The sequence below is a fragment of the Ovis canadensis genome, chromosome 6, assembly GCF_042477335.2.
Source record: "Ovis canadensis isolate MfBH-ARS-UI-01 breed Bighorn chromosome 6, ARS-UI_OviCan_v2, whole genome shotgun sequence".
In the NCBI taxonomy this organism is placed as follows: Eukaryota; Metazoa; Chordata; class Mammalia; order Artiodactyla; family Bovidae; genus Ovis; species Ovis canadensis.
Window position 1 is genome coordinate 21,886,855 of NC_091250.1, and position 26,708 is coordinate 21,913,562.

At 42.7% G+C, this 26,708-nt stretch overlaps 1 protein-coding gene across 4 annotated transcripts in view; it reads left to right on the forward strand.

Moving 5' to 3' along the window:
* Positions 1-26,708, forward strand: part of PDE5A (phosphodiesterase 5A) — a 151,293-nt gene that overhangs the window by 91,353 nt on the left and 33,232 nt on the right. For all 4 annotated transcript variants that reach the window (XM_069593386.1, XM_069593388.1, XM_069593387.1 and 1 more), the window contains exons 10-13: positions 2,808-2,983; positions 6,078-6,137; positions 20,878-21,024; positions 26,084-26,209. In XM_069593386.1, the coding sequence (XP_069449487.1) occupies positions 2,808-2,983; positions 6,078-6,137; positions 20,878-21,024; positions 26,084-26,209 (509 nt within the window). The remainder of the gene's footprint in view (positions 1-2,807; positions 2,984-6,077; positions 6,138-20,877; positions 21,025-26,083; positions 26,210-26,708) is intronic.

Here is a 26,708-nt window from a genome sequence, read left to right on the forward strand (position 1 = left end):
GTTGTGCAAACTATCTGTAAATGGGTCCAAGCTTTACATTTTCTCAAAGAACCCTGTTTGTTATAAACCTTTTTCTTCTTCATAGATTTTTTTCCAGCTTAGGTATTTCTGTTTAATAGAGTTAAATTTTATGAAGGGTGTAAGGAGATCAATGAGATTATCATGAATGCTCTATAAATGTGACTGCTTTCAAAGAAGAATCAAAGTATATTCCTAAAGGGATCACCCGTCCTCTCCCCTTCTCTTATCCTGAGTGTTACTCTGTGTCTGCCTATCTGTTGAGGCAGGTCATGACACAGACACATGCTCGGTGTTCTGCCCTGAGCTGTGGTCAGTACAGTCAACTCTTGCTGTGTGCATGCTGAATATGCCCTTGTAGTACCTTTCAATTCATGAGTTATGTATTAATACCACTTACTGGGCTTCCTCGGCGGCTCAACAGTAAAGAATCTGCCTGCAATGCAGGAGCCACAGGAGAAGACACAGGTTCGATTCCTGGGTCGGGAAGATCCCTTGGAGTAGGAAATGGCAACCTACTCCAGTATTCTTCCCGGGAGAATCCCATGAACAGAGGAGCCTGGCAAGCCAGACTGAGCCTTGCGATCCATGGGGTTGCAAAGAGTCCGACACGACTGAGCGACTGAACTAAACTGAGCGGCTAAACAACAATGTATTCATTCAAGGACTTGACTGAGGCTCATGATCTGAACTGTTGTCCTGGAAAGAGCTCCTTACCTCGGTCCCAAGCCTAGCAGAATGCCTGGTGACCACATCTCAGCCTCACCGGCTCGTCTTTTCCTTTCCATACATGCAGTCAGTCTTATGAAGTGACAAAAAGAAAAATCCTGTTTATGAAAAGTGGCCATCAAGCAGGAGAAAACTTAGTAAAAATTGAAAAGCAGTTACATTGTGATATGAAGATAAAGAATGCATGACTCAAGAACATGTGATGAGGGAGATAGCCAGATGCCTTCATAAACAGTTCCATCTTTATAACTTGGGGATTCACAAAGGTTGGAGGACATAACCCTTGTGTTTGCACTGTACATGGTATGTGGTCTTTTAAAATGATGAATGCTGATTGCCATTTACTCATGGTTTTTACTTGCAGTGTCCAGATTTTAAATTTTTCTTGATAATGGAATAAGTGTTAGAGACCTAACCTCTGCAGTGGTAATACTGATAGATAAGGATGGCTATACTGTCTAAAATAGAAAAACTCTCACAAACAAAGAGCAAAAGGAGGATACAGATAATTTGTAGTGTTAAAAATAGAGTGCACACCAGTGGTGATAAAGGGACTACATGTGCAACCATGCATCATTTCAGACTCTCTGAAATCCTTCTGTGCTCCAGGAAAAATAAGAGATCGCAAAGCACAGTCTTCATGGGAAAGTAATTTGGCCAGAACTGCAGTCTTGCATCCTTTCATTAACTTGGTTAACATTGTTTGAGTCCTGCTGTGTGCCAGGCCTGACTAGCTGAGGAAGTGGAACTGAAAAATAAAATCTCTTAAGCCCAAGATATGTACAGTCTAGAAAGAGAGACAGAAATAAAACTCCCCATGACCCTCCAGGTGATAAGGAGCTAGGAGAGGTGTCTGCCTCCCCTGGGGAAGCGGGAGGCCTCTGGGAGCTCCCTGTGAAGGGCATGTAGGGATATCTTGGGTAACAGGAAAGAGACTGGGGCCAGCGGAAAACTATAGGCAAAGGTGTGGGTGAGCAAGAGGCAGTCAGGAAACTGCTAGCAGTCATCAGACGGGTAAAAGGCACAGGGCAGCTGCATGGTGATAATCTGGTCTTTGGGGCTAGGCTGACCTGGGATTTCAATTTTAAACGTAAGCACCCTGGAGCACATGACTTAAGCTTCCTGAGACTCAGTGTCTTCATCTGTAAAGTGGATGTGAGTGCACCTTTCTCAGTGTAAGTCACGCAGACCAGAGTCCACGAGTGTCCTGAAGCGTGGAGCACTGCACCTACTCCACAGTGGGCACGCGATGGAGGTCTGTGTTACGTGTGTAGAGACAGAAGACACAGGACATTAGAAACACTGTTCCCCAGAGGTACAAGGTCATCAGACTCCTTGCAGAGACCCCTTGGGATCGGAGCCCCATAGAACCATGAGTTCAGTTAAGATTTGACATGGTCTTCCATTTGTATATACTATATGTTTGACTTTCTAAGAAAGGCCAGGACTTGGGATGTTAGGTTATGATTTTCTTCAAAGATTAAATCTGCTCTTAGATCTAAGTAAAAAAGTCACCTCTACATGCATTTATTTGCAGTATCAAAAATGATTGGAAATATTCTCCTGGATGCAGAGGTACATGTTTGAAATTTGAGACTGTCTCTGAACTGTCTGTTTCCTACATTCTATTTTGTGGATAATTGTGTTTTTTAACTTCTGATTTCTCAGTAAGGAAAGGCGGCCTGGGTGACCCAAAATTCTGATGTGCATCAAAATTGTTCTTTTGGCAAGAGTACAAAAATCCAATTAGTCTCCAAAGGACAAATTGTCTTTGAGGATTCAACTGATATAAAATTCGTGACAGAATCTGAAAGAAAATAGTACTCTAGGATTTTTTTTTGCACATAGACAACATACATTTAGGACTGTGTGAAATGAGTTTGCGTGTAAATTAACTCAGTTCATTGTTCTAGCTTATATTTGTGAGGATCCGTTTGCGTCTTTGGAGATGGCAAGCATTCCTAAGAGAAAAGCCCTAGACCTTTGGGGGTCTGTGTTAAAGTCAGTGCATGTTGTGATTATGAATAGTAACATTTGTTCAATTTCTTGGATTATTATAGGGGTTTGCCAACTTGTTAATAAGATGGAGGAAACCACTGGCAAAGTTAAGCCTTTCAACCGAAACGATGAACAGTTTCTGGAAGCTTTCGTCATCTTTTGCGGCTTGGGGATCCAGAACACACAGATGTACGAAGCCGTGGAGAGAGCCATGGCCAAGCAAATGGTCACGTTAGAGGTGGGCTGCCCCGCGGGACGCCCCAGGCTCCCGAGCGCGCTCCCGGCGGCCCCTCCCGCGGCAGCGCTCGGTGGCTGTCACAGCTCGGCGACCGTACGAGAACCATGTGCTTCCTCTGTCCTCACTTAAACAGCTGAGGAAACGGAGGCCCAGCATACTTTAGAAACTTGTCGAAGGTCATACAACCATAGCAAAGCTCAGGGCCCGGGTCCCTTCCGTCCTCTGCTTTCTCGGCCGAAAGCGGTCCTTGGACCTTAGTGACGAGCTGCTCACACTGATGCTAGTCCCCTGCGCCCTGTCCTTTCTCCATTGCCTGAGCCTCCCCGTCTCTTCTCATGAGCAGCTCTAGTCACACATCAAAAAAACAAAACCAGATATCCCAAGCACTCAGAATCAGAAATGAGGAAGAGGGAAAACTCTTCCAAGTTACAGATCTGTGGATCTTGAGAAAATTCTGATTCAGTAAGTCCTAGGTGGAGGCTGAAAATCTGTGTTACTACCAGCCCCCTTTGCCCCCCGCCAGGTGATTCTGAGTATGAACTACTGGCCTGGGGACTGGCCTCAAACAAGACTCCCTCCCAAGCAGGGTGCGCCTGCCCACCTGCGCCAGCCATCTCCGGAGGTGCCTCACCCACTGCCTGAAAACACTCACTGTATAGGATGGAGATTTCTTACATCATAGACCAGTCCAGGGAATTAGACTTCAGAAAGGGCATTCCTTGGTCATTCATACACTGGTGTGAAATCTATTTTAGTGTCTGCCTACTCTTAGCCAGCAGAGATCAGTAGGAATCAATGTTTGAGTTATGGATTGTAACTTTTCCTCCAGCCCCCTAATAAATAAGAGCTAGAAAGATGTATAAGTCAAGATTTACCAGTAACCAAGATGGTGTACTTTCTAATGTGAATAAAAAACTCTAAATAGTTTTAGTAAAGTACTATATAAGAGACTTTGGATTAGAAGTCAGTAGAAATCTGTTTCAAATACACACACACACAAGTATACATATATTTTAAATTAAATGTATGCGTACATATACATATATACAATTTTTAATACAATTTTTTACTGTTTCCATGATTGTACTGAAGAATCGACTCTAAGCCAGCTGTCAATTAGCAATTAATCTCTTTTTAAACATACTCCCTATTTGGAAAATTTCAAACATAATGCTGAAGTAGAGAGGATAGCTAAGGAGCCCCCATGTCTTCATTAGCTGTCCTCAGTTGACCTGTGGCTACTATCATTCCATCCACACTCTTGCCCGCTTCTCTGCGCTCTTCTTCCTTATTAATCCATTGATTATTTTGAAGTAAATCCCAGAGATGATTTTGTTCAAAATTTCTGAGTATTTTCCTCATTGAGATTTGTTTCTATTTTTACACTATAGTTTTATTTCAGTTGAAAATGAGTACTTCTCCTTTCGCTTAGTATATCCATTTTCCAATTTCAATTCATTATAGGAAATCACAGATTTAACCTTGGAAACCTGTGATCACAGATTTAACCTTGGAAAAATTTTCTCCCAAGGCGCTGGGTAAAACCTAGGGACATAAATCCCTTGTGTTTTCTTATGACAGGGAATTATTTTCACCCAGAAGACGTCAGTATAGTGACAATAATGCAACAGTCAGTAGCTGACCTTTATCAAATGCTTACTCTGTGTTCTCACTTGTATCAGCAAAAGCTAATCCTCACAACCCTATGAGTATGGTGCTATTTTTATCTTCAGTGCGTGGTAAAATGAATTTTTTAAACTTAGCGTGTCATGTTATTCCTTTATTCATTTATCCGTGTTGCATCACATCGGCTTATATTAGACTTGTTCAGGGTCGCCGTCTTAGCCTTCCTCTACAGACCACCTCCCTGGTGTCAACAGTAGGTTAGCTGTGACCTGTCAGTTTCACTCACGGCAGCGGGAAACAGCAGTTCTGTGGTTCATTAGGTTTCCTAGTGATTAATGCGTCAAACAGTAAGACAAGTCACACGTATTACCATAGTGTAATATTCTGAATCACAATATATAGACATATTTACCATTTGGCTTTAGATTTTTAATTGCTTACAATTTTAAAGACTAGTTCAAGGAAAACTGGTTTGGGCCACTGAATTACTTGACTCGCCGTTTAAAATGAGGTACCTTTTTATCACTGACCCTAAAACTTTAAGAGATTTTAGTAAATCTGTGTTAACTCTGTCAAAAGTGAACTTTTAAAAATATTTAATGTGATAGACAATTTAACATATAATCACTACCCTGGTTTAGAAGAACATCAAAATATCCCATCATTTGGAGTTATCGGTTTTGAAAATGGGAATTAATGAGTCACATGTTAAGTTATAGGAAGATAGTAAATCTGCCTTACTATCTTCTTGTAACTCCAGCAGGATGGTGAAAAGTGTATGAGATTAGGAGATGAAAGCTGGGTCCCAGGCCCTCTTCTCACTGGGTGTGAGCTCACAGCCAAGTGATGAGAATCCCTGAGCCTAGGTGTCCTCTGCTGTTAACAGATGGATTTATAGGCCACTTCTGTTCTTCTCAGTTCTTGAATCCTGTGAGTGAAAAAGTACCCTTGAATCTGTGTGACATTTATCTCTCTGCTATGCAGTTTTTCCTTATGAATTCTACAGTGGTTACAGGCCTCATCTGAGAGCCACTTCCAGACTGCTTTCTTCCTAAATATCAACATTAAAATGTCAGCTTATGCAGAAGTCTTTTATCTTGATTCAGTACACCCATAAAATAACTAAAGTCAGTATGTTTGTTTAAGAAAAGCAACACGGAATTTTCTGCCAAGTTTGAGCTAATAGTGTGACTTATAAATAATGTGTTTGTTGTATCAATGTTGTCAGAGGAAAAGTGACAGTTTTCTTTGAACACAGGGAGTATAACTTTCCATTTCCATAAGAAGTATTTGAATAAAAATCTGAGATTTTCTCTCTGCTGAGGAAAGCAGCAAAGAAGATACAATGTTCTGAGGAGTCTAGATACCTCTGCAGGAAGGCTTAGGAGAACCCCAGGCTTGAAGTCGTGGTCTGTGTTGGGTGTTCCTGTCTTGTATAACATGCCTTCCTTCTGTTCTCACCCCGTAGGTTCTGTCTTATCATGCTTCAGCTGCAGAGGAAGAAACCAGGGAGCTGCAGTCCTTAGCGGTAATCCTCCTCCTCCTCCTTTGTAGAAATGGCTAACCAGAGGTACCTAATTAAGACACAGATATGCGTCTCTCAGGGCAGCTGCTGCTGCGGGTAGTGGTCCCCTAGACCTTTAATTAAATGTAGTAAATATTTATATGGACATTTATAAAAAAGATTGAATCAAACCTATTTTCTTGCAAGGCTAGAAATTCACTGATAACACAGAGCAAATGATAACATTGTATTGATTTTGTAGCACATTAAATGATTGTGATATTTTCCCAATAATTGTTATAATCTTTACATCTTTCTTAAGCCAAAATTAAATTTAGTTTATGGTTCCTGAGGAAGTGTGGACAGGGGATTGCAAGGTGGTTGTGTGGTTCGAGTACTAACAACAAAGATTTTATAGCTTGTTACTGTTAACGTACTCTGCGTTATTAGAAATGGAGAATGGTTTTAATTTCAAACCATATGGCTTGCAGAATGTTATTTGAAATTGGGTTCAATTCCTGAATTCTTGCAAAGTTCTTATTTAGGATGCTAGAAGAGAAAAGCACATTGATGGGTCAGAAGATTGTCTTGAGTTTGGGGATTGATTGAGATTGCCTTGGTTGAGGTTAATGGAAATTCGAAGCACTTAGACACTGATAACCAAGCCTGCCTTGTGCGTTTACGTTCACATGGGACAGCATAAAGTGTATGTGAGATGTCATGGGAGCGAGGGACCAATGAGAGGATCACTGAGGCCACTGAGATTCCTTCTCTCTGTCATCATCATACGGCTTGCCAAATGGTCGCACTCCATGCCCTTACATACGTTTTCTCATGTAAACTGCACAAGCTGCGCTACGGACGCCACACTGAAGCCTGCGAACTTGCTCTGGGTCACACCGGCAGGAAGTGAAGAGTCAGGATAGACACTCGCACTGTCTGTCTACAGAGCGCTGCGCGTTAGCGCTGTCCTGTCTGTGATGAGCTTTAGGGAGGGAGGAGGTTAAAGATGATTCAGACGTTCTGGCCTTGGCAGTTCAAAGAATGATCATCATCCCCTTCATTAACCAAAGTAGAAATATTAAAAAGGAAAAGATAGATTTGATGCAGAACACGGTAAGTTTGAGATGCAGGTGGAACAACCAGATAGACATCTTGCACACTGGGAAGGGCAGGGAACTAGAGGCAGCAATTTGGAGGTTGAACGATAGGGCTTGGGGGGTGGAGTCCCATGATAGTGAAATGATAGGATTGGAGAAGGAAGTGGCAACCCACTCCAGTGTTCTTGCCTGGAGAATCCCAGGGACGGGGGAGCCTGGTGGGCTTCCGTCTATGGGGTCGCACAGTCGGACACGACTGAGCGACTCAGCAGCAGCAGGGATGGAGCAGGTGTGGGAGAATGCGGAAAGACGTGCGAGGCTGAGGGCAGAGCTGTGTAGATATATGTTCAGGTGGAAGCTGTAGGAAAAGAAACCAGCTAAGGCAGAGACATGGTAGTTAGACAGGGAGGCAGACTTAGGCTAGGGCAGGCAAGCAGAACAGCTTTTTAAGGAAGGAGATCCCATCAGTTGTTACAGGAAGGTTGAGAAATAGGACTGAGAAAAGGCTGCTGGATTCAGTGATTAGGTGATGGTGGAGAAGGTAGCTTCAGGAGTGAAAATGCAAAAGGTCAGGCTAGATGGTGAGAAAGTGGAGGAAATGAGTAGTGGTTTAAAAAGTATGTTTTGTATGAAAGAATGAAATAGCTAAGAAGGGTGTTGGCTGCATCATGTCAAGTTTTTTATTGTTTTGTTTTGTGCTTGTGAGCAATTTGCTCACAAGCAGGAGAGGCAACATGTTTGTGGACAAAGGGGCAAGGTCCAAGGTGAGCATGAGCCTAAGAATGTAGGACGGTGACAGAGGTCTGGACCTTGAAGTGGGCTAAGCATTACAGAGACATTTCTTTGGCCAAGACCAGAGAAGAGGGGTGATAATGATAGCTACACTTACTCTGTCAGTCACTCAGTCGTGTCTGACTCTTTGCGACCCCACGGACTGTAGCCCACCAGGCTCCTCTGTCCATGGAATTCTCCAGGCAAGAATACTGGAGTGGGTTACCACTCTCTTCTCCAGGGAATCTTCCCAACCCAGGGATCGGACGTGGGTCTCCTGCCTTGCAGGAAGATTCTTTACCATCTGAGCCCCCATGGAAGCCCCACACTTACTGAGCGCTTACCATATACCTGGTGTGTTTGAAGTTCTTTGTGTATGTTAAGTGTATTAAGTCCACAGCTACCCTATAAGGTCAGTATTAGCATTTTGAAAATGGAATCTGAGGTTGAGTTTAGACTGCTCTACTCAGGATCTCCCAGGTTGTGAGTAGGTACCAGGACAGAGAGTCCAGACCCAAAGCACACGCATCATTGCACAGCCCTGGAGAGAATGAGCTAGGAAAGGAAGGAGGGTCCAGACTTGTAGATTCTTGATTAAATCACTGAGTATGAAGCTGAGTCATCTGCCAAGAACAGTTGAAGGAACTTTCAGATGATTTCATCTGAAAGGTTAAGCTTCTCTGGGGGTTAGCCTCATTCGAATTGGCTATATTTCTTTTGCTCATGATGATGTTTGAAGGAATGAGCTGTTTTTCAATTATTTACAAAGGTTTAAAAGTTTAAAGTATCTCTCACATCAGGCTTAATTGCCCATTTGTCTAATCCTCCTAGAGTGCTAGAGTTTTGCACTAACTGCATACTGTGAGCAGGAAATGATCACATGGAGACAAACATTTTGAAGTGCTTGCAAGCTCTGTGGGATTAATATTACTGCAAAATGAGGCTAGGTTACATTCTTCCATATGTTGTTTTAGATGAATAAAAACTAGCAAAGATAATAATTTAAAAAATTCATTAGGATATTAAATTTTGCTTTTTACTTTGAAAATGGCATATTCTTCCAGAAAAATCTGAAAATTATTTTCTCAATCATGTTTATAATTTTGGCAAGAGGAAAACACTCTGGAAAAACTGAGCATTGTTGTCTTGAAGTATTGTTCAGAACCATCTGTTGTTCCATTTGGAAAAGAGATTTCTGGCAGCTGCATTGAGAAATTTAGGATAACGTAGGTCAGATAATTCATTTAAATTGGTTGAAATTCAGAAAATGATTTCAACTGTGTTTTCTATCAGCCTAATAAAAATTCCTTTGCAGCCCCAACTACACAGGTGCCTGCATCATCCAGCAATTACCAGAATTGCTATCTTAGTCACATGTCTGATGGTTCATCTCAATTTAAAACCTAAAATAATTGAAAAGCTGTCAAAGGCTTAATTTTTATTTTTAGAAATGTGTTCTTGAGATAGTATGCTTAAGTACACTAAATGTTTCTGTGCTCAGAAAAGTTCTCATTATAGCAGAAAGTATAACAAAGCTGATAGGAAATTCAGAATCCCTTTTTTCCCCTTGCTTTACTTGACATTTTTGTCCTATTTGTAATCTTATTTTTTGTTGGCTTAAAATTGGGTGTAGCAGAAATAGGGCCTTAGACAAGCGTTTTGTCATATGCCCTTTAATGATCTTTCGTCACAAGTTTTGAGATAAAAATAAAAGGACCCCTGTTGACCTGGCTGTGATCATTAGAAAGTCATAGTTAAGATATCAGAATGAAATAGTGTCTGTTACAAGTAGCTGCATCTCTGATTGATCGGTTGCCTTTCCTGCCTTCCCTTGCTAGAATCACAGTGAATAAATATCTATTAGAGCTCAGTCGTTTAGATGAGCTTCCCAGTTTTGTCGTGGAGTCGGTGCTGATTCAGTTCCAGTCCCTAGAGCTTGCTCTATTTTATAGCAATTTCTTTCATCACAGACGTTGTATCTAAAAGCGAACAGACCCTGTTGTGATCCTGTATCACAATAGTGAGAGAGGAAGAAACTACCCACTCAGGCAGGATTTCCTAGGACAGCATTTATACCTCATCCTGACCTTACGCTTTCAGTAACTTCACATGAACCCCCTCGATCAGGCATGTCTGTGACTGCTGCAGCTAACAGCAGTGAGGGGCAAAACCAGACGCCTGATTCAAATCTCTTAATGCCGAAGGCGGTGGTAGAGGACAGAGCCAGTTCCTTATGTCAAGATGCTCATCACATTCCTTCTTTGGGATTTCTTTGGGAGAAATCTCGATGGATAATCAAATTTTACAAATGGAAAAATTTGAGCAGATAATAATGAAGAAGAGTTGACCCCATGAGCTTGATAACCAGCATCACTGAACCGCAGCATAGTGACAAGGCATCCGGCGAGGCACCTACTTCTCACGAAGCGCTACAAGTGTTTTGAACAGTTTGGGTCCTTTCGCTTCCTCTCCGCGGTCAGTTGCTGCATTCGTTTTTATAGATGTCTGTAACACGAATTGGGCTGTGTGTCTTCCACATTGCCAGATTTAATAGACTGTTTGACTCTTCCTACTCTCATTTGATAAGTGGATTAATTCCAGTGGCAGTCTTAGCTCCAGAGTATGGTGGCACTGTTCTTGAGCTTCTTATGTACCAACTGGATGTTGGCCAGATCTGTGTATTAGTCCTGGTTGCGGTCCTACATTTTCTCTGAAGTTTTACTTATAAGCAGGAATGGGCTTTATTGGAATCTTGACATGGTCATGTGCCTTCTTTACATGGTTTTGAAAAACTTTATGCTAATTTTTTAGGGTTTTTTACAGTCTGTGCCTCTTCCATATTGCGATTTAAAGGAATCCATTCATATAATGTTAGAAGGAAGGGGAAATCAGAAAATACATTGGTAGAGTAATTGGAGAAAATACACTAATCCGGTCCTGCTGTGCCTTACTCCCTTCTTCATTCTCTTTAAGATGTGGTTCCACGTGCTGAGTTGGGATATTCACCCCTTTTTGTATTAGTAATGTTTCTTTCTCATTTGTATTTGAATCTTCTTAGGAAAGATGTAGTCTAACAGCTTTATACACAAATTGTGTGGGGCTTTTTCTTTAAGAACACATTTTCTGAACATGAGGAAGACATTAAACGTCTGTAAGGTGTAGTGTGATGGCTATAATGTGGCTTTGTTCAAAGACCTGAACCCAAAGCGCTGTGTACAGAAGAATGCCCCAAGGCGTGAGACAGTGGCCGGAGACCGATGAGGAGAGCTTGCAGTACCCGACGGGGCGGCTCTCCTCGTAGCTACCAGTCAACGTGTCAGAGATCTTCATTTCATTCCTGTAAATAACTTCCTTAAATAATGTATTATTGAGGAAAATCTCTTTTCCTCTTTACATGTATATTGAATAAACATCAAGGAGGAGTGTAACAAAATGCCTTCATAAAACACTGTAGCTAATTGGAAGAATTTGACATTTCATGGAAGATCAAGCCAGTAGCTGCCCTTCTTTTCAGAGTTATTATGATAAATAACTTTCTGAATAAGGAGCCTGTTCCTAACAGTTGGCTGTTAGGAGTTTCTCTGATTTTTGTTTTACGTCCTGATATTTGACACGTCAGACCTAAGGCAGGCCCAGTGCCTCTGACTATAGTGTGGCCTTTTTTGTCTGAAGCTCGCACAGTTGAGCACATTGTGTCGCCACGTCTGTATTTTCTTCTGAGGTTGCCAGAGACTTTGCCACAGGCTAAATATAACCTTTTTTCATGAGCATCCACCAAAAATATGAAACGCAATAGTTTTTAAATGACTCTTACATTCACCTTACCCAAGTGTCTTCTTATTTCCCTTGAGCACGTGCTCTATGGACTTCAAGGAGACTGTGCACTTTTAAAGTGCATTCTTTCCTATGAAGTGTCTGCTCCATGGTTGTGTAAAAGGGTCTCCAGGGTGTCTCCTTCTGTTGTGTAAATACTTATTTCATAACAAGTGGTAGTTGAATAAGAGAAGGGCTGTCGGGTGTCTTGAGTAAGGTACTGATAAAGCTCAGGAATGACTGTCCCTGACTTTATAAAGATAGGTGACTTTATTAGTCAGGGTTCTCCAGAGACAGAACCAGTAGATTCTGTATGTACTTGAGAGGCGTTCTTAGGCACTGACTCACGTGATGACGGGAGCAGAGACGTCTGGCAGTCTGCTGTCTCCAGGCTCGAGACCCAGGAAGCCCCTGGTGTCGTCTGGTGTGGCCTCAGGGTGCGAGAACAGGGCAGGCGGATGGCAGAAACACCGGTCCAAAAACCGGAGAAGGTACGGGATGGCCTCACTCCAGCAGGGTGGGAGGCAACAAAAAGGGGTGAATTCCTTCTTTTCCCACCTTAGGTTCTGTGCAGGCCCTCCATGGCCTGGGTGGTACCCACCCACCCTGGAGAGTACAGTCTGCCCTGCTGAGTCCACTGATTCAAATGCTTGTCTCCTCCAGGAACACCATCACAGACACACACAGAAGTGTTTAATTTGGGCGCCCTGTGGCCAGTCAGAATTAACTATTCGAAATGACTTTAAAACAGTAAATGTGTACTTAAGTTCTCCATCACTGTGTTGTTATCGATCACTCATGGAAACTATCAGCATACTTATGTTGTCGTTGCTTAAAAATCTGTGTATTTCAATTATTTATGTTTCTGTCTTCTCCATCAGACTGTTAGTCCTTGAGTCCTATTTTAATAATAATAATAGAAATAGCTACTATTTAGTGATTGCTTAACAGGAACCTGGTTTACAAGCTTTGTTGAATGACTGATTCTGGAAAATTCAGGCTTTTAGAAAGTCCATAATCTAGCATGGAATAACACAGTTCATAATCCGTCAAAGCATTGAACAAGATTATACTTTCTTTTTTCTTAAAATGATTATGAAGCTAGAAATAATTTAATAGTCGAATAAAACCGCCTGCTAACTGGTCACAGAGCTGGTCATGGTGAGGGGTGCTGAGATACATTTTCATTGCCAGCTTTCAGTTTCATGAATATAGCATGATGGTTAAGAACGTGAGTCTAGAGAGAAAGGTCTGGGTGCAGATTCCACTCGTGATGCCAGGCAAATCTGTGCCTCTGTTTCTCTATGCCTCAGTTTCTTCATCTGTAAAAGAGGATAATAAAGGAACTTCCTTCAGAGAGTTGGGGTGCCCAGAGTTCCTGGTACCGACGCCCCCTCCACATACCCATTATGTACCAGTTACTGTTAGTAGTGGTGACACTGGGAGGGAAATCACTTCTAATACAGGAGAAGCCTTCATCTTCCCTGTCATGTTCCAAGTCTTTCTGCTTAAGCTGTTCCAATTATACTCACCCAGGAAAGTTGTTGGAGGATGGCGGGAACTGAAAGTGCCCGCTGAGCTGAGAAGGTATCTTTAAATGAGGCAGGCAGCCCCATATAAGCAGTGGATCATTTCCCTGTAAGGTAACTTACGGGGTGGGATCAGATGAAAGGAAGCATCCAGTGCTGCACTCCGCACCACGGGGCCCCATGGGACGGTTCTGTAGCGTCCCTGGGGTTTGGGGGAGGTGCTTGGAAGCAGGGAGTGCATCCTAAGTCAAGATTTAGCATGGGTAACTCGTCCTACAGGTACTGGGAGTATGTTAAGGAAGGCCTTCACCATTGTTTGGAGCTAGCAGGGCAGAGCGGTCACCTGGACCTAAATGATATTTATTAACTACAAAGCCCTTGACAGAAAAATTAGTTACTACCTAGTACAGTCCTGGGGAGGGTCAGTGGGAGGTCAACATGGGCCCACGATGGTGTCAGTTGTGCTAACAGGTATATAAAAGTGTACACTTGTTTTCTAATTAGCCAGAGAACAACACGTAGGTGGAAAACTTACTGGAAGAAAAAAGCACCATATGTTCTAAGAGAAATGTAAACCTTTGGTTTATGAATTATATATAACCAATTCTCTACTTGAGGAAAGTCATCTTGAGTTGACCATGTTAAGTAACTTCCTACGAGAGCTGCTAAAAAGCAGAAAACTTTTGGTAATTGTTTTCCCATCCTGAGTTTCCAGTGTTCTTGCAAGTGAATGAATCAAACTTTATTGCCACTTACACTGAGTTTTTAAAATTATAATGTGAAGTATTCATTGTGCAAATGACAGAAGGAAGTCAGCAATAAATAAAGATTTTCAAAAGTATATAAAGTGAATACTTGAACTGTCAGAGAAGGCACAGTCTACAGTTCGTCTGTTGTGTCTGACATAGCAGGGTTCATTACTAATTTTAATGTTTGTATTATAGCTCTTTACCAAATTACATTATTGTTAAATATTATTAAATATTGTATTAAAATATTATTAAATATTGTGTTTAAATATTAAATATTGATGAATTGATTAGGTGCTTGATGATCACAAATTTTTTATTTATACATTCATATTTATCTGTTTTATGTGAGTATTATGTTAGGTGTTCCAGATATAACAATGAATAATCAATCTCTTGCCCTCTTGGGATTTAAAGTATAGTGAGGAACTAAATGTATAACATAATTGTATAATATTATGTAATTATAATCAGGAAGAAAGGTGCCATGACTGTAAAATATAGGCATGTGAAATTATACTGTAGAGGCGCTTCCAGCGTGAAGGACCACACCTTCTCAACGTCTCAGTTTCATTCCTGGTGCCTCAGCCACCCCTCATCAGTGCTCCAAAGTTCATCTAAGAGGTGTGGCAAGTCCGATTTCATCCTATACCATAATTCAGCAACCTGGAGGATAAGGTTGAGTGTGGATTTCGGCTCTATTAGTGCTTCAACAGGTAGAATGTTTTAGGAAGGCCATAAAAACCCTTTACTTTTCTGATCATGATTTGGCCTCACAATTTCTAGTCCAGAGCTTCTCCTTCCTTCCTGTGATCTCCCACAGCAGCTGGACGCAGCGTTCCACCACTGTATGATACGGCAGCCATCACAGGTCCTCAAGAAGGATCTCCTTCTTTATAACTGCGAGTGACGACCTCAGTGGCTGTTACATGCTACTGGTTATTAATAACCACTCTAATGCAGCAGTTCTCCAGCACTCACCAGCACCACCTGGAAGTTTCACTGTGATACAGGTGGCTGAGCTCCGCTCCCAGAGTTTCTGATAGAGTAGCTCTGTGTGGCTGGTGGCCGTTCAGTCACCAAGTCGGGTCCGACTCTTTGCAGCCCTGTAGGCTGTAGCCTGCCAGGCTTCCCTGCCCTTCACTGTCTGTGTTCTGTGCTACAGTCCAGGAGTTTGCATTTTCAGCAAGTTCTCAGAGGCCACTGCAGACGCTGGAACCAAGCTTCGAGAGGTGCTGCTCTAACGGAAACTCGGTTCTCTTCTGCCTTCAAGTCCAAGAGAGCTCTCTGACCCAGAGGCCTCACCCTGAGAACCTGTTGCCCACCGACACTTTGCCCAGAGAGCACCATCAGGACTCAGCTGCAGATAACAGAAGCTCCTTTCACTGTTTAAAGCAGAAAACAATTAAGTGCTTTCACAGAATTGGAGAGGGTGGCTGGATGACCTCAGGAATTAGTCCTACAACAGAACTGTAGTTTGGCTCAGTGTGGGAACTCCCATGGAAGCCAGAATCAGAAACCCATTGATAGCACCTCCTTTCAGAGGCAGCCAGGGTGGCACGGTTTGGGAGTCAGAAAGCTTCTGCTGGAACTGCAGCCTCCACAGCTTTGGACACCGTCTGGAACCACATTTCAGGAACATGGGTTCCTCATGTGTTAGTTTGAAATCCAGGTCTCCCTCAAGTATACCTCACAGGAGAAACCAAATTCCATCTGGAACCCTAGATGAGAGGGAGTCCAGGAAATAAATTTTTGAGCTTTCTTGACTCTTAGGAAAACAAAGGCTTGCTCAGAAAAGGTGGATGTAGATATTGTGTTAATAGAGTCTTGCTACAGGGTCAACCACAGAATGTTCTTGGGTGCAGCTGGGACATACATAAACGGGAAAGGACTAGCTAGATGATGACGTGAGGGCTGTATTCCAGGCAGAGGAGGGGAAACAAGGATACCCAGAAGTGAGTGAGTATTAATTAACCTTGAAAACAAATGGCCACAATGCAGACACCGCCATACCCCTACATGTAAACAACAACAACAACAACACACACACACACACACACAGATGGCAGTTTCTGAAAACTCAATTTTCCATTTAGGGTGTTACTGCAGTAAGTATAGAGGCCCCTGTGTAACCAGTCTCACCCTCCTCTGCTCTCATGGTGGAGGCTAGGATTCTGTATTTAAGCCTTCTTGGAGGAGGAGTGTCTCCTCTCTCCTGGGTGAGGAGTCAAGCATGAAAAGCATAGTATAACCATAACAGCTAGGGTGCACCATCTGTCTAAATGGTTAGAGACCTGGAGACGGAGCCTGGAGCTATACGAGAATGGCACTGGCAAGATTTACATGCCGCTCACCGGGTGGCCTTGGGTTCCAAAGTGAAAAGGCAGTAAGAAATCCTAGTTGTGTGGTCGCAGAGAGAAATTAAACCTTAGCGATGATCTGATCCAACCCCCTCATTTTACAGGTGAGAAAACAGGCAAAGGTTGTATGTCTTGTTAGGGTGACAAAGTCAGTGGGACGTCGGGACCAGAGCCCCTAACAGCAAACATGGCTTCACCGTGCGCTTCACCTTGCTTTCAGATTTCTCTCTTTATGATCATTACCGGTTCAGTCACTCAGCTGTGTCCTCCTCTCTGCAGCCCCATGGACTGCAGCACGCCAGGCCTCCCTGTCCATCACCAGCTCCTGGAGTTCACCCAAACTCACGTCCATCGAGTCAGTGATGCCATCCAGCCGTCTCATCCTTGCTTGTCCCCTTCTCCTCTCGCCTTCACTCTTTCCCAGCATCAGGGTCTTTTCACATGAGTCAGCTTTTCACATCATTATGCCAAAATGCAAATGTGGTGGCTGATCTGGGATGTTGCTGGCTCACGATCAGTCTGTTATGTCGTTCCTTATCAGTCAGATGGTGTTCACAATGACTGTTTTGGCTTTAATATGTCTTATTTTGGCTGCGTTGGGCCTCAGCCGTGGCCTGTGCACCTTTTGTATACAGGCTCCGTAGTTGTGGTGCCCAGGCTTTAGTTGCACATGAGAGCTTAGCTTCCTGAACAGGGATCGAAGCTGAGTTCCCTGCATTGGAAGGCAGATTCTTCTCGACCACCAGGGAAGAACCTTTAAATAAGGTGTGTTTGTTTATGGCTGGGCTGGGCCTTCATTGCCGCGAGCCGGCTCTCTCCATTGCAGTGCCCGGGGCTGCTCCCTGCAGTGGTTCTCTTGTGGAGCGCTGGCTGGGGTGCGCCGGGCTCAGTGGCTGTGGCGCACAGGCTCAGCTGCCTCGTGGCATGTGGAATCCTGTCGGATCAGGACCAAACCTGTGTCTTCTGCCCTGGCAGACAATTCCTAAGCGCTGGACCACCAGGGTCGTCCAGAACAACTGGTTCTGATTAAAGAACACTGAGCAATGTGTCCAGTTTCACCCTTAGTGAATTTCACTTCCAGAGCTGTTGGTCTTTGCTTTTAATTTTTGCAAGAATGGTGAAAAGGGATCAAGGCCTTAGGAAAAGGAGTCATAATAAAAAAGGGACTTAAATGAATTTCCTCTAAAGAGTCATATGAAGAATAGTTTCTTTATTAATAGTTGATTACTAGTTTCTTTATTAGTTTGAGTGGCAGATGTAATTAAAGGACTCAGAAGAAAAGTGACATTATATTAGCAAACTGTTTGCCAAGTTAAATATTTTATCCAAGGAGCTTTGTATATATATATTTTTACATTTGGTATTTGGTTAATTTGACATGGATTACAATGCCTGGAGAATCCCAGGGACAGGGGAGCCTGGTGGGGTCACACAGAGTCAGACACAACTGAAGCGACTTAGCAGCAGCAGCAGCAGCAGCAGCAGCAGCAGCAGCAGCAGAATGCCCAATTCTAGAAAGGCTTAACTCTATTCAAATTAAGCAGGCAAATATCTAATTGTTTTTCCCTAAGAATTCACAAGCATTGTGGCTCACGTGGGAGAATAGCAGTGTGGAATAGTGTTGTTCAGTCACTCAGCCTTGTCCTACTCTTTTGCAATCCTGTGGATTATAGCCCACCGGGCTCCTCTTGTCCATGGGATTTTCCAGACAAGAATACTTGAGTGGGTTGCCATTTCCTTCTCCAGGGGACTTTCCCAGTCCAGGGATCAAACCCGTGTCTCCTGCACTGCAGGCAGATTCTTTATCTCTGAGTTACCAGGGAAGACCTTTGAACAGTGTTAGGTGGTATCATAGTTCCAGAAGTTTTGAACTGGGTTATTCAGTCATAATACATATATATATATATATATATATATATATATATATATATATATATATAGCGCTGTATTGCTTTACAGAGTTATAAAATGTTAGTCTGTTAAGTATTCAATATCATAAGTTATATTACCCACCAAAGATTTCACTTTGCAAATTCTGACAAACCATCCCTGAAAGGAAGAAGCTATGAAAACCCAGAACTGTAGATACATAACCTCTCCCAGACACACCACATCTTTTCCCCTGCTTATTAGTAAGATGTAGAATATTCTGTTTTATAAATGGTAAGTTAGAATGACAGGCAGTATGTTTTATTTCAAATCCCCTGTATCCCAAGCCCTTTCAGGGCAAACAAAGTTGAATTCTCTTGTGATGGTCAGAGAAGCAGTTTATGAGAGCTTTAATGATGTATGACTTTCTCATGACTTATTAGCAAGCGATCCCAAGAATCCAGAACCTCTGTATCACTGACCACAAGGTTCTGAAGGAAGATGTCTGCACACCCCCCCTTAGATCAGCTCAAAAGGTTGAGTCATGGTGTGTCGAGGCTGATCAAGCAGAAAAAAAGCGTCTCTTCTCTCGGAAGAGAGTGCTCAGGAGTTAGAGTGTGTAATGGAGCAAGGCACCAGGCATGTTGGCTGTCTGTGTCCCGTGGTGTTCAGAATGTCCTTTGTGGAAGGAGTGAAAGACAACTTCCTGCTCTAAGAATAATGATGCCCTAAGGAATGAACATCTGCTCTCTTGTGCAATGTCTAAGAGAAGCAGCTGTTATCTGCTTTGAGTTAAAAGGTAGGTGTGCTCCCACCTCCACACTTCCGAGCTCCACTCCAGTGCCTGCTCGGTCCCCAATGCTGGAGGCTGCTGTAAACAACACAGCCATTTACCCACACATTTCAGCTGGACGGAAGGCATATTGTCTCGTGAAATCTGGGCTCGGGGAAAGAGCCTTAGTTTGGAGTATGAAGAGAGTGACCACCTTTAAGGTTGAAACACGTCTGGTATGCGTAAGAGGTGCCAGTCACGATGCACAGAGAGAGCACGTGCCCGCCGCTTGGTAGGGGAGAGCTCGAGGTTGCTCCTTACGGTTTTATAATTCTGTGTTTGACCTTTTCACTTCACAGAAAGGTGGAGTGAGAGCAAAGAAGTGATATGGCAGATACTCAGAGGAAACTTCAGGGGTTTAGAGAAAATCAAGGAAAAAACATTAGAAGGAACCTGGTTGAGATTTCTGTATTTTCTTCCCTCTGCCCCACACCAAGTTAAAGCCTCTTAGATGAATTTCAGCCAGATGTGGCTAAGGCCTCTAAAGTGCTGGCAGAGTAAATAGTCAAGAGGGTGGAGGAGTGAGGTTTTTCTAAGTTTTCATGCCGGTGGGGGGCCTGGCAGAGAATCTGGGAGCGAAACCTGCTCAGTCTGAGGGGCCTGGGGGTGTGGGGTGGGGGTTTGGGGGAGGAGAGCTGGCTGTGGCGAGTCGCTTCATGGGAATTGAAGCTCAGTGTGGCCTGATTTTTCAGGAAAGACCAGAAATTGCTTTATTGTTAAAATCTCCCAATTTTAAGTAATGTAACAAATAATGGTGATTTTAAAAAATATTCTATGCCAAACAAAACAGATTGGAATGAATACATTTGGTAGTTTTCCAACTCAAAATTAATGGACTTCACCTTTCTAGGAGGAATTAGGACCTTAAAACCAGACCTTATAACTTGTAACTCAAATCAAGTGAAGAGAATGAGATTTTTCCCCTCCCATTCATTTAATAAGTATTCATATTAACAAATATCAGAACTATATCCATCAGTAGATACAATGGATACAAAGATGTGTAAGATTCAGCGCCACCTGTCAGTCCAGTGTGGTTAGGAGCAGATGAACAGGAAAGCACACTGTAGTGAATTTTGTGTGATTAAACAGGTATTCCCACAGTGGGCTTGGCTCTGAAGGGCATTTATTAATCGCTCTAACTTGGATGGGAACTGTGTCTTGAAGGCCTTTAGTTAAAGCAAGTAGGAGACGCAGGAGGTAAAAAGACTACTGATGTTTTAAAAAGAGCAAGGTGTATTTGAAGAAATTGCAAGTGTTTACTGCCATTAGATGATTAAAAATCAAACCAAGGATGGAGCCAGAGTATCCATTTCAAAAGGTTGTCTTGAGAATTAAACATAAAGTGCTTAGAACATTATCTTTATCCTGCTCACTACTTATTCTCAGTCCCTAGTACGGGGATGGGTCCAGAATAACTACTCAGTAAACATCTGCTGCGTGCATTGACACTGAGGAAATATAAAGCAGTTGGATCACTGGACTCCTTAGATCTGCCCAGTGTTCCAGGTGCAGTTACCCTCTCTCCACCTGGCCTTACTTAGAAGCATATCAGTTACCACAAGGGGCTCAGTTATTTAAAAAAGGGAATAACTTCTGTAGTAAAATATTTCTAGTGTATGACATTAGAAAGAAAAAGTGAAGTCCAACGTGCCATTTCTGAAAGCAAAGCAAGGAAACTGCATTTGTGCTGCTCTGATCAACAGCTTCACTTCGTTTTCTTCCCCTCCCTTTACCCAAGGCTGCTGTGGTGCCATCTGCCCAGACCCTTAGAATCACTGACTTCAGCTTCAGCGACTTTGAGCTGTCTGACCTGGAAACGGCGCTGTGCACAATCCGGATGTTCACTGACCTCAACCTTGTGCAGAGCTTCCAGATGAGACATGAGGTAGGAATGTAGCGGTGTGCTCTGGAAACTGTGTGCGAAGAGAATTAGTTTCGGATGCTAGTATGGAATGAACTTTCAGTATGAAATGAAGATGAATGAAGTATGAATGAAGATTCATATACTGTCACCTCATACAGACCCAGAAGGTTTGAAGGAAACTTATCAGCCACTGAGAAGACACGTACTGGGTTCCTACACACATCAAGCAGCAGGCTGCAGAACGGGGCAGGGTGTTCCCGACAGAGAGAGCAAGCTGCGGGGCGGGTGGGGCGTGGAGCGCTGGTTGCGCTGACGGGGGCAGGAGGGCGGCTGGAGGACGGTGAGAAGCAGGCCGCGTGGATCCTCGTACGCTTAGAGGAATTTGGATTTTATCCTGAAAACAGTGGTGAGTCACTGAGGAATCTTAAGCAGGGAAGTAATAAGATCTGGTTGCAGAGGTTATGATAACACAGGACCCAAACAGAGTGAACGCCTTTGGAAATGAGGGAGCAGAGGGGCTGATGTGATGCCAAGCTCTTGGTTCAGACAGGGTCACGCATATGGAGTGAAGATGAAGACTGACTTTAACCGCAGCCAGTTACTTTACTTGCCTCTCAAAAATAGCAAGACTGAGATCAGTCCCTTCTCATACCAGCTGGGGAGATTTCAGGGAATTCTAGTTTGTTTCATAATGCCTGTGTTGTTGCATCAAAGAATAAGGGAGAACAGAAAGGGCTATATGAAAAAGAAATTTAGTAATTTGCCTTTAAAGCTGTCTTTTTTTTTTTCCCCGTCAGTTGAATGTCCAGTCTCCTCGTATGGATTTCCTTTGTGGATATGTAAATACCTTGAAGGCCTCCACTAATTCATAAAATGAAAATTTATTGACAATAAACAGTGTACCCAGCACTGTGCTAGGGACACATTTTAGTGATGAGTTGTCCCTGATCTCAGAGCCTGACTTAGGTCTGAGAACTGAGCTCTAATATAGTTAAGGTTAATACAGGGTCATCTCTGGTATTACTGGGGGCCCAAATCTGGTTCTTCCTTCAATTTAACCAAACTTTATATTATTCTTGGGTGAAAACACAATCTGTAGACTCTAGTAATAGTTCACTCCTATTAGAGTGTGTTGATTAAGGGATATCATATCATTTAATTATTTCAAGAAGCTCTCAAAAAAGGTCCTTTGGTTATTATTGTCCCTGTGTTACCAATGAAGAAACTGACTTAGCGTGAAAGTGAAAGTGAGGTAGCTCAGTCGAGTCCCGACTCTTTGCGACCCCATGGACTGTACAGCCTACCAGGCTCCTCTGTCCATGGAATTTTCCACGCAAGAGTATTGGAGCAGATTGCCATTTCCTTCTCCAAGAGATCTTCCCGACCCAGGGATTGAACCTGGGCCTCCCGCCTTGCAGGCAGACAGATGCTTTACATCTGAGCCTCCAGGGAAGCTCCAGACATAGCATGATGAAGTAGAAGGTTCTTGGATTTTAGTCATAACTCTACTGGTGATGAGCTCTCATTTCTTTGGGCAGTTAATTGCTCACATTCTCACGTTTTGTAATCTGTTAATTGGGAATAATGGTATGACTTTCCCTATGGGGGTCTTGCAAGAATTATACAGGCATCTGTGTGATTGTCTATTTGTATGTGTGTGTGTGATTGCACACTTGTATACTTTGCTTAATACGAAAGTATTAAGTAGACAGTTAATCCCTTCTTTAAACCAAATTTGACCATGGTTATATTACCCCATAGGGCTCATATATTAAAGCCTTTATTAATGGCATGAAGATCTCATTTAGAGCCAGAAGATCTAAATGTGCGTCTCAGTTCTGCTGCTTGCTAGTTATAGGACTTACATAAATCTAGATAGCAACTTAGGTCCCTTTTCATTCCTGAGATCTCCTATACTTTGCACCGGTAATGGCTCTATTGAAAGGGCCTGGCCAGAACAGGAATATGATCCTTGTACCTATTTATGAAATTATTACATAAATTTATTTATTTCTTAAAAACATAAGCTCTAAACAACAAAATTCTATAAAGCAATTAGCCTTCAATTAAAAGTAAATTTAAAAACATAAGCTTTAAGATAGCATTTGAGTGTTGGATAAGAAGGTAGTCCTTTGAATTTCTCTCATTTTATTTTTAAACCTTTCACTGAATGTTTGTCCATTAGACAGGTATTTCTCCTCGGTGTCTCGTTCATCTCCTCTGCTTTTCATTTGAGTAACTTCTGTTCTGATTCTGGCCAGTGTCAGCTTGAATGTCTCTGTTACTCTGGTTGGCTGGCCTTCCTGCCTTGGTGACTCATCTGTTTTATTTCAGATATTATTGTCACTATACATTTCAGATATAATTTTAGGATGATTAAAATGTTGCTGCTAGAAAAGATGTTAGCATCATAAGGTTCCCTGACAAAGAATCCTTCCTACTGAAAGATAAGGCAAGTCTTCCTGTCCCTGTTGGCTTCCAGACCTTTTCTCTCCTGCAACTCTCATGGATCTCTGAAACAGATTCTTTTACTTTACCAAGCTGCGTGTGCTATGCCTGTTTTCCTTTACTATCTGTCTTTGACAAGCCATTCCTCCCATGAATGGACAGGATTGTCCACTTCCAAGTCCGCTCCACTTTGTACCACAGCATACTTTTTCCTTGAAGCATGACGCAACAATCTCTATTCCTGGGAAAACTTTTTCTAGGACTGACTTCATGCCACTTGGAATCCTGTTGACAGTTTATAAATTTGTGTTCTCATTTTTACGTGCACTTATTTCCTTTATATGTGTGCTTTTGTTAGTTTTGCTACTGATTGAAACTCTTGAAGGCAGGAGCTGAGCTGTGTTTTCTTTCTTTGCTTCCTCGCACAGAATTTTAAGTATGTTGCTCAGGACTTAGGAAACCTTTGTAATTGTTGGAGACTGATTCACTGTACTGAGCATGCTCCCTACGGTCTTCCAAACTGCTCACAGCTGTTCAGGAGTCCTGTACGAAAGGCCGTATTACAAGTTTGAACATTCCCGGCATAGCCACCAAGCATTTAAACAGATCTGACCATAATTTTCCTAAATGCTGTTAAGAACATTCTGATAACAGAATACAAAACTGTACTTGAATCTAGTTACTAGATACAATGGGGCAGTCGTTGGGTTACTCAGTTCAACAGGCCCATCTCAGTGGAAGCAGAATCAGGAGTTCCCTGGTGGTCCAGTGGTTAGGTCCACTTAGAATGACAAGGTTCAATCCTTGGTCAGGAAACTAAGATCTCACTAGCTGTGCAGCATGGCCCCCAAAAAGAAGAAGAAGAGAGTAGTCCATTAGGGATTAGGTTTCATAATTATTTTGTCTGTTATTTCCCATTATATGCTATACATGCCTATTTAATTATGTCTACAGATTTTATGATTAGTAGGGAGATATGCCCATAGGTTAAATATCTCGGCTTTCCTGCTTATTTTCCTTGATTCTATGTTTAATCACCAGTAATTTTCTACAACAGGAGTTCCCAGGTGGCTCAGTGGTAAAGAATCTGCCTGCAATTCAGGAGACATGGGTTCAATCCCTGGGTTGGGAAGATCCTCTGGAGAAGGAAATAGCAACCCATTCATTCCAGTATTCCTGCCTGGGAAATCCTATGGATAGAGGAGCTTGGAGGGCTACAGTCCAGGGGGTTGCAAAAGAATCAGACACAGTTTAGCAACTAGACAATTTTCTACAAGACTTCACTGTATACTTTCTAAACATATCAAAAGAAGGTTCATAGTTCTTACTTAAAATTCCCCTAATAAGGTGAATCTATTACCTTCGGGGTCAACTTTATTCAGAAATGGTCATGCTGTAGTGTATTTCAGGTCAGCACATGTCAGTCTTAGCCTTCAAAACTCCTCTGGGAAATATGGTTCCTCAGGGGTAGGTAAAAGAGCTTGGGGACATTTGGGTTCCTTTTATCAGAATTCTCTGTGAACTGTGTCATAGAACAGGAAGAAAGAGACCTGAGAAGAAAAGGGAGGATATGAAAGCATCGATTTTTCTGCCAAATCCTCTATGAGCAATTTTGTGCCAACAAAGAAGCAGCCTTGTTTTTGGCCTACTTCTGCAGCCAATCAAACTGTGTTGAATATTATTAAAGCAGGATTCTTCTCCCTGGTGCTTTTTCCATTCCCCAGAGCAATGGCTTTTGTGTATGAAATATCCCCATAAATATACATAGAGAGAAGCACATATTTATTTTTAGAGATCCCCCAAAGCATAGTAAATCATTCAGAATCGAAGAGAGGCAGACTCTGATGCTAACACAAACACAAAATTATCATGCTTAGGGCCCATGAATCCCCCGGGGATTTTGTTAAATCCACCACTTAGGAGCTGAATTAAATAAACCTAGCTTGTGAGATTTTCTGAACAGTCTGTCCTTTTTTCCTCCATCTTTTAAAATATATAGATTAAACACACACACGTACACACACTCACCAGGGCTTTATGTGTGCATTTTTTTTTTATTACTTCTTGGTAGCCAAGCAGTAGCTCTGCCTGAATATTTAAGAACCGTTTAAAGGGACAGAGACTACGACGTGGAGTTTCAGTCTGCCCCTGGATGTGTGCTGTGTGCCCTGCCCACAGTCTGTCCCCAGGAAGGCCCCACGAACACCTCTGTGGACGTACAGAAAGAGAGCATGAGAAGTGGAGAGTAGCTGCTTTCGCGGCCCCGACAGTGGATTCGTGCACCTGCGACTGTGGATTGTCCCAGCTGATCACATGTGGACATAGTATCTTCTAAAAAGCTAGTCTGTGCCCTGCCTTTCTTAGAGCTGCCTTGCCTTTTACATCTAATTTAGTTGGCACCGTGGTTTGCATGGTGGACTCTGGAGTCAAACTGTCAAGATCTGAATTTTGGCCCTAGCCTTTACATGCACCGTGACCTTGGGCAACCTTCCTCTCCGAATGCCAGTCTCGTCACCTGTAGTGCGTCCCGCAGAGCCCTGGGGTCAGATGTGCGTGCTTTGGACAGTGCATGAAGTCAGTGCAGGATAAGCATTAGCAGTTACTTTGACTCCTTACACCTTGTTTCCTAAAGGTCCTTTGCAAGTGGATTTTAAGTGTGAAGAAGAACTATCGGAAGAGCGTCGCCTATCATAACTGGAGACACGCCTTTAACACAGCGCAGTGCATGTTTGCTGCACTGAAGGCAGGCAAGATTCAGGTACTGCTCAGAGTCGTTTATGTATTTAAGACATCTTGTTGCTTTACAGCATATCCTTCCAGTTTTCTTAATGTGCACTCGTGGTGACTGAGAATAATACTTACTGCCAGTTAGAAGTAGATTGTCTTGTGTGTGCTTGTGCTATGCAAAAGAGCCATGTCCGACTCTTTTGCAACCCCGTGTGAGTGTGACCCACCAGGCTCCTCTGTTCTTGGGATTTTCTCAGCAAGAATGCTGGCGTGGGTGGCCATTCCCTCCTCCAGGGCATCTTCCCAACCCAGGGAATGAACCCTTGTCACCGGCATCTCTTAATTCAAGAAGACCAATATGGCAAAACAATTTCTAATTTTCTTTCATGTATAATATACATTGCATGTTTGAAAAAATTTTTTAATAGCTTCATGTTAATAGTCTTTGGCCAAATAAATACCTCCTTCAGAGGAAACTCCACAGTAGAAGGAAAAGTATCCAGCTTCTCACAGTCAAATTTTAACTGCTC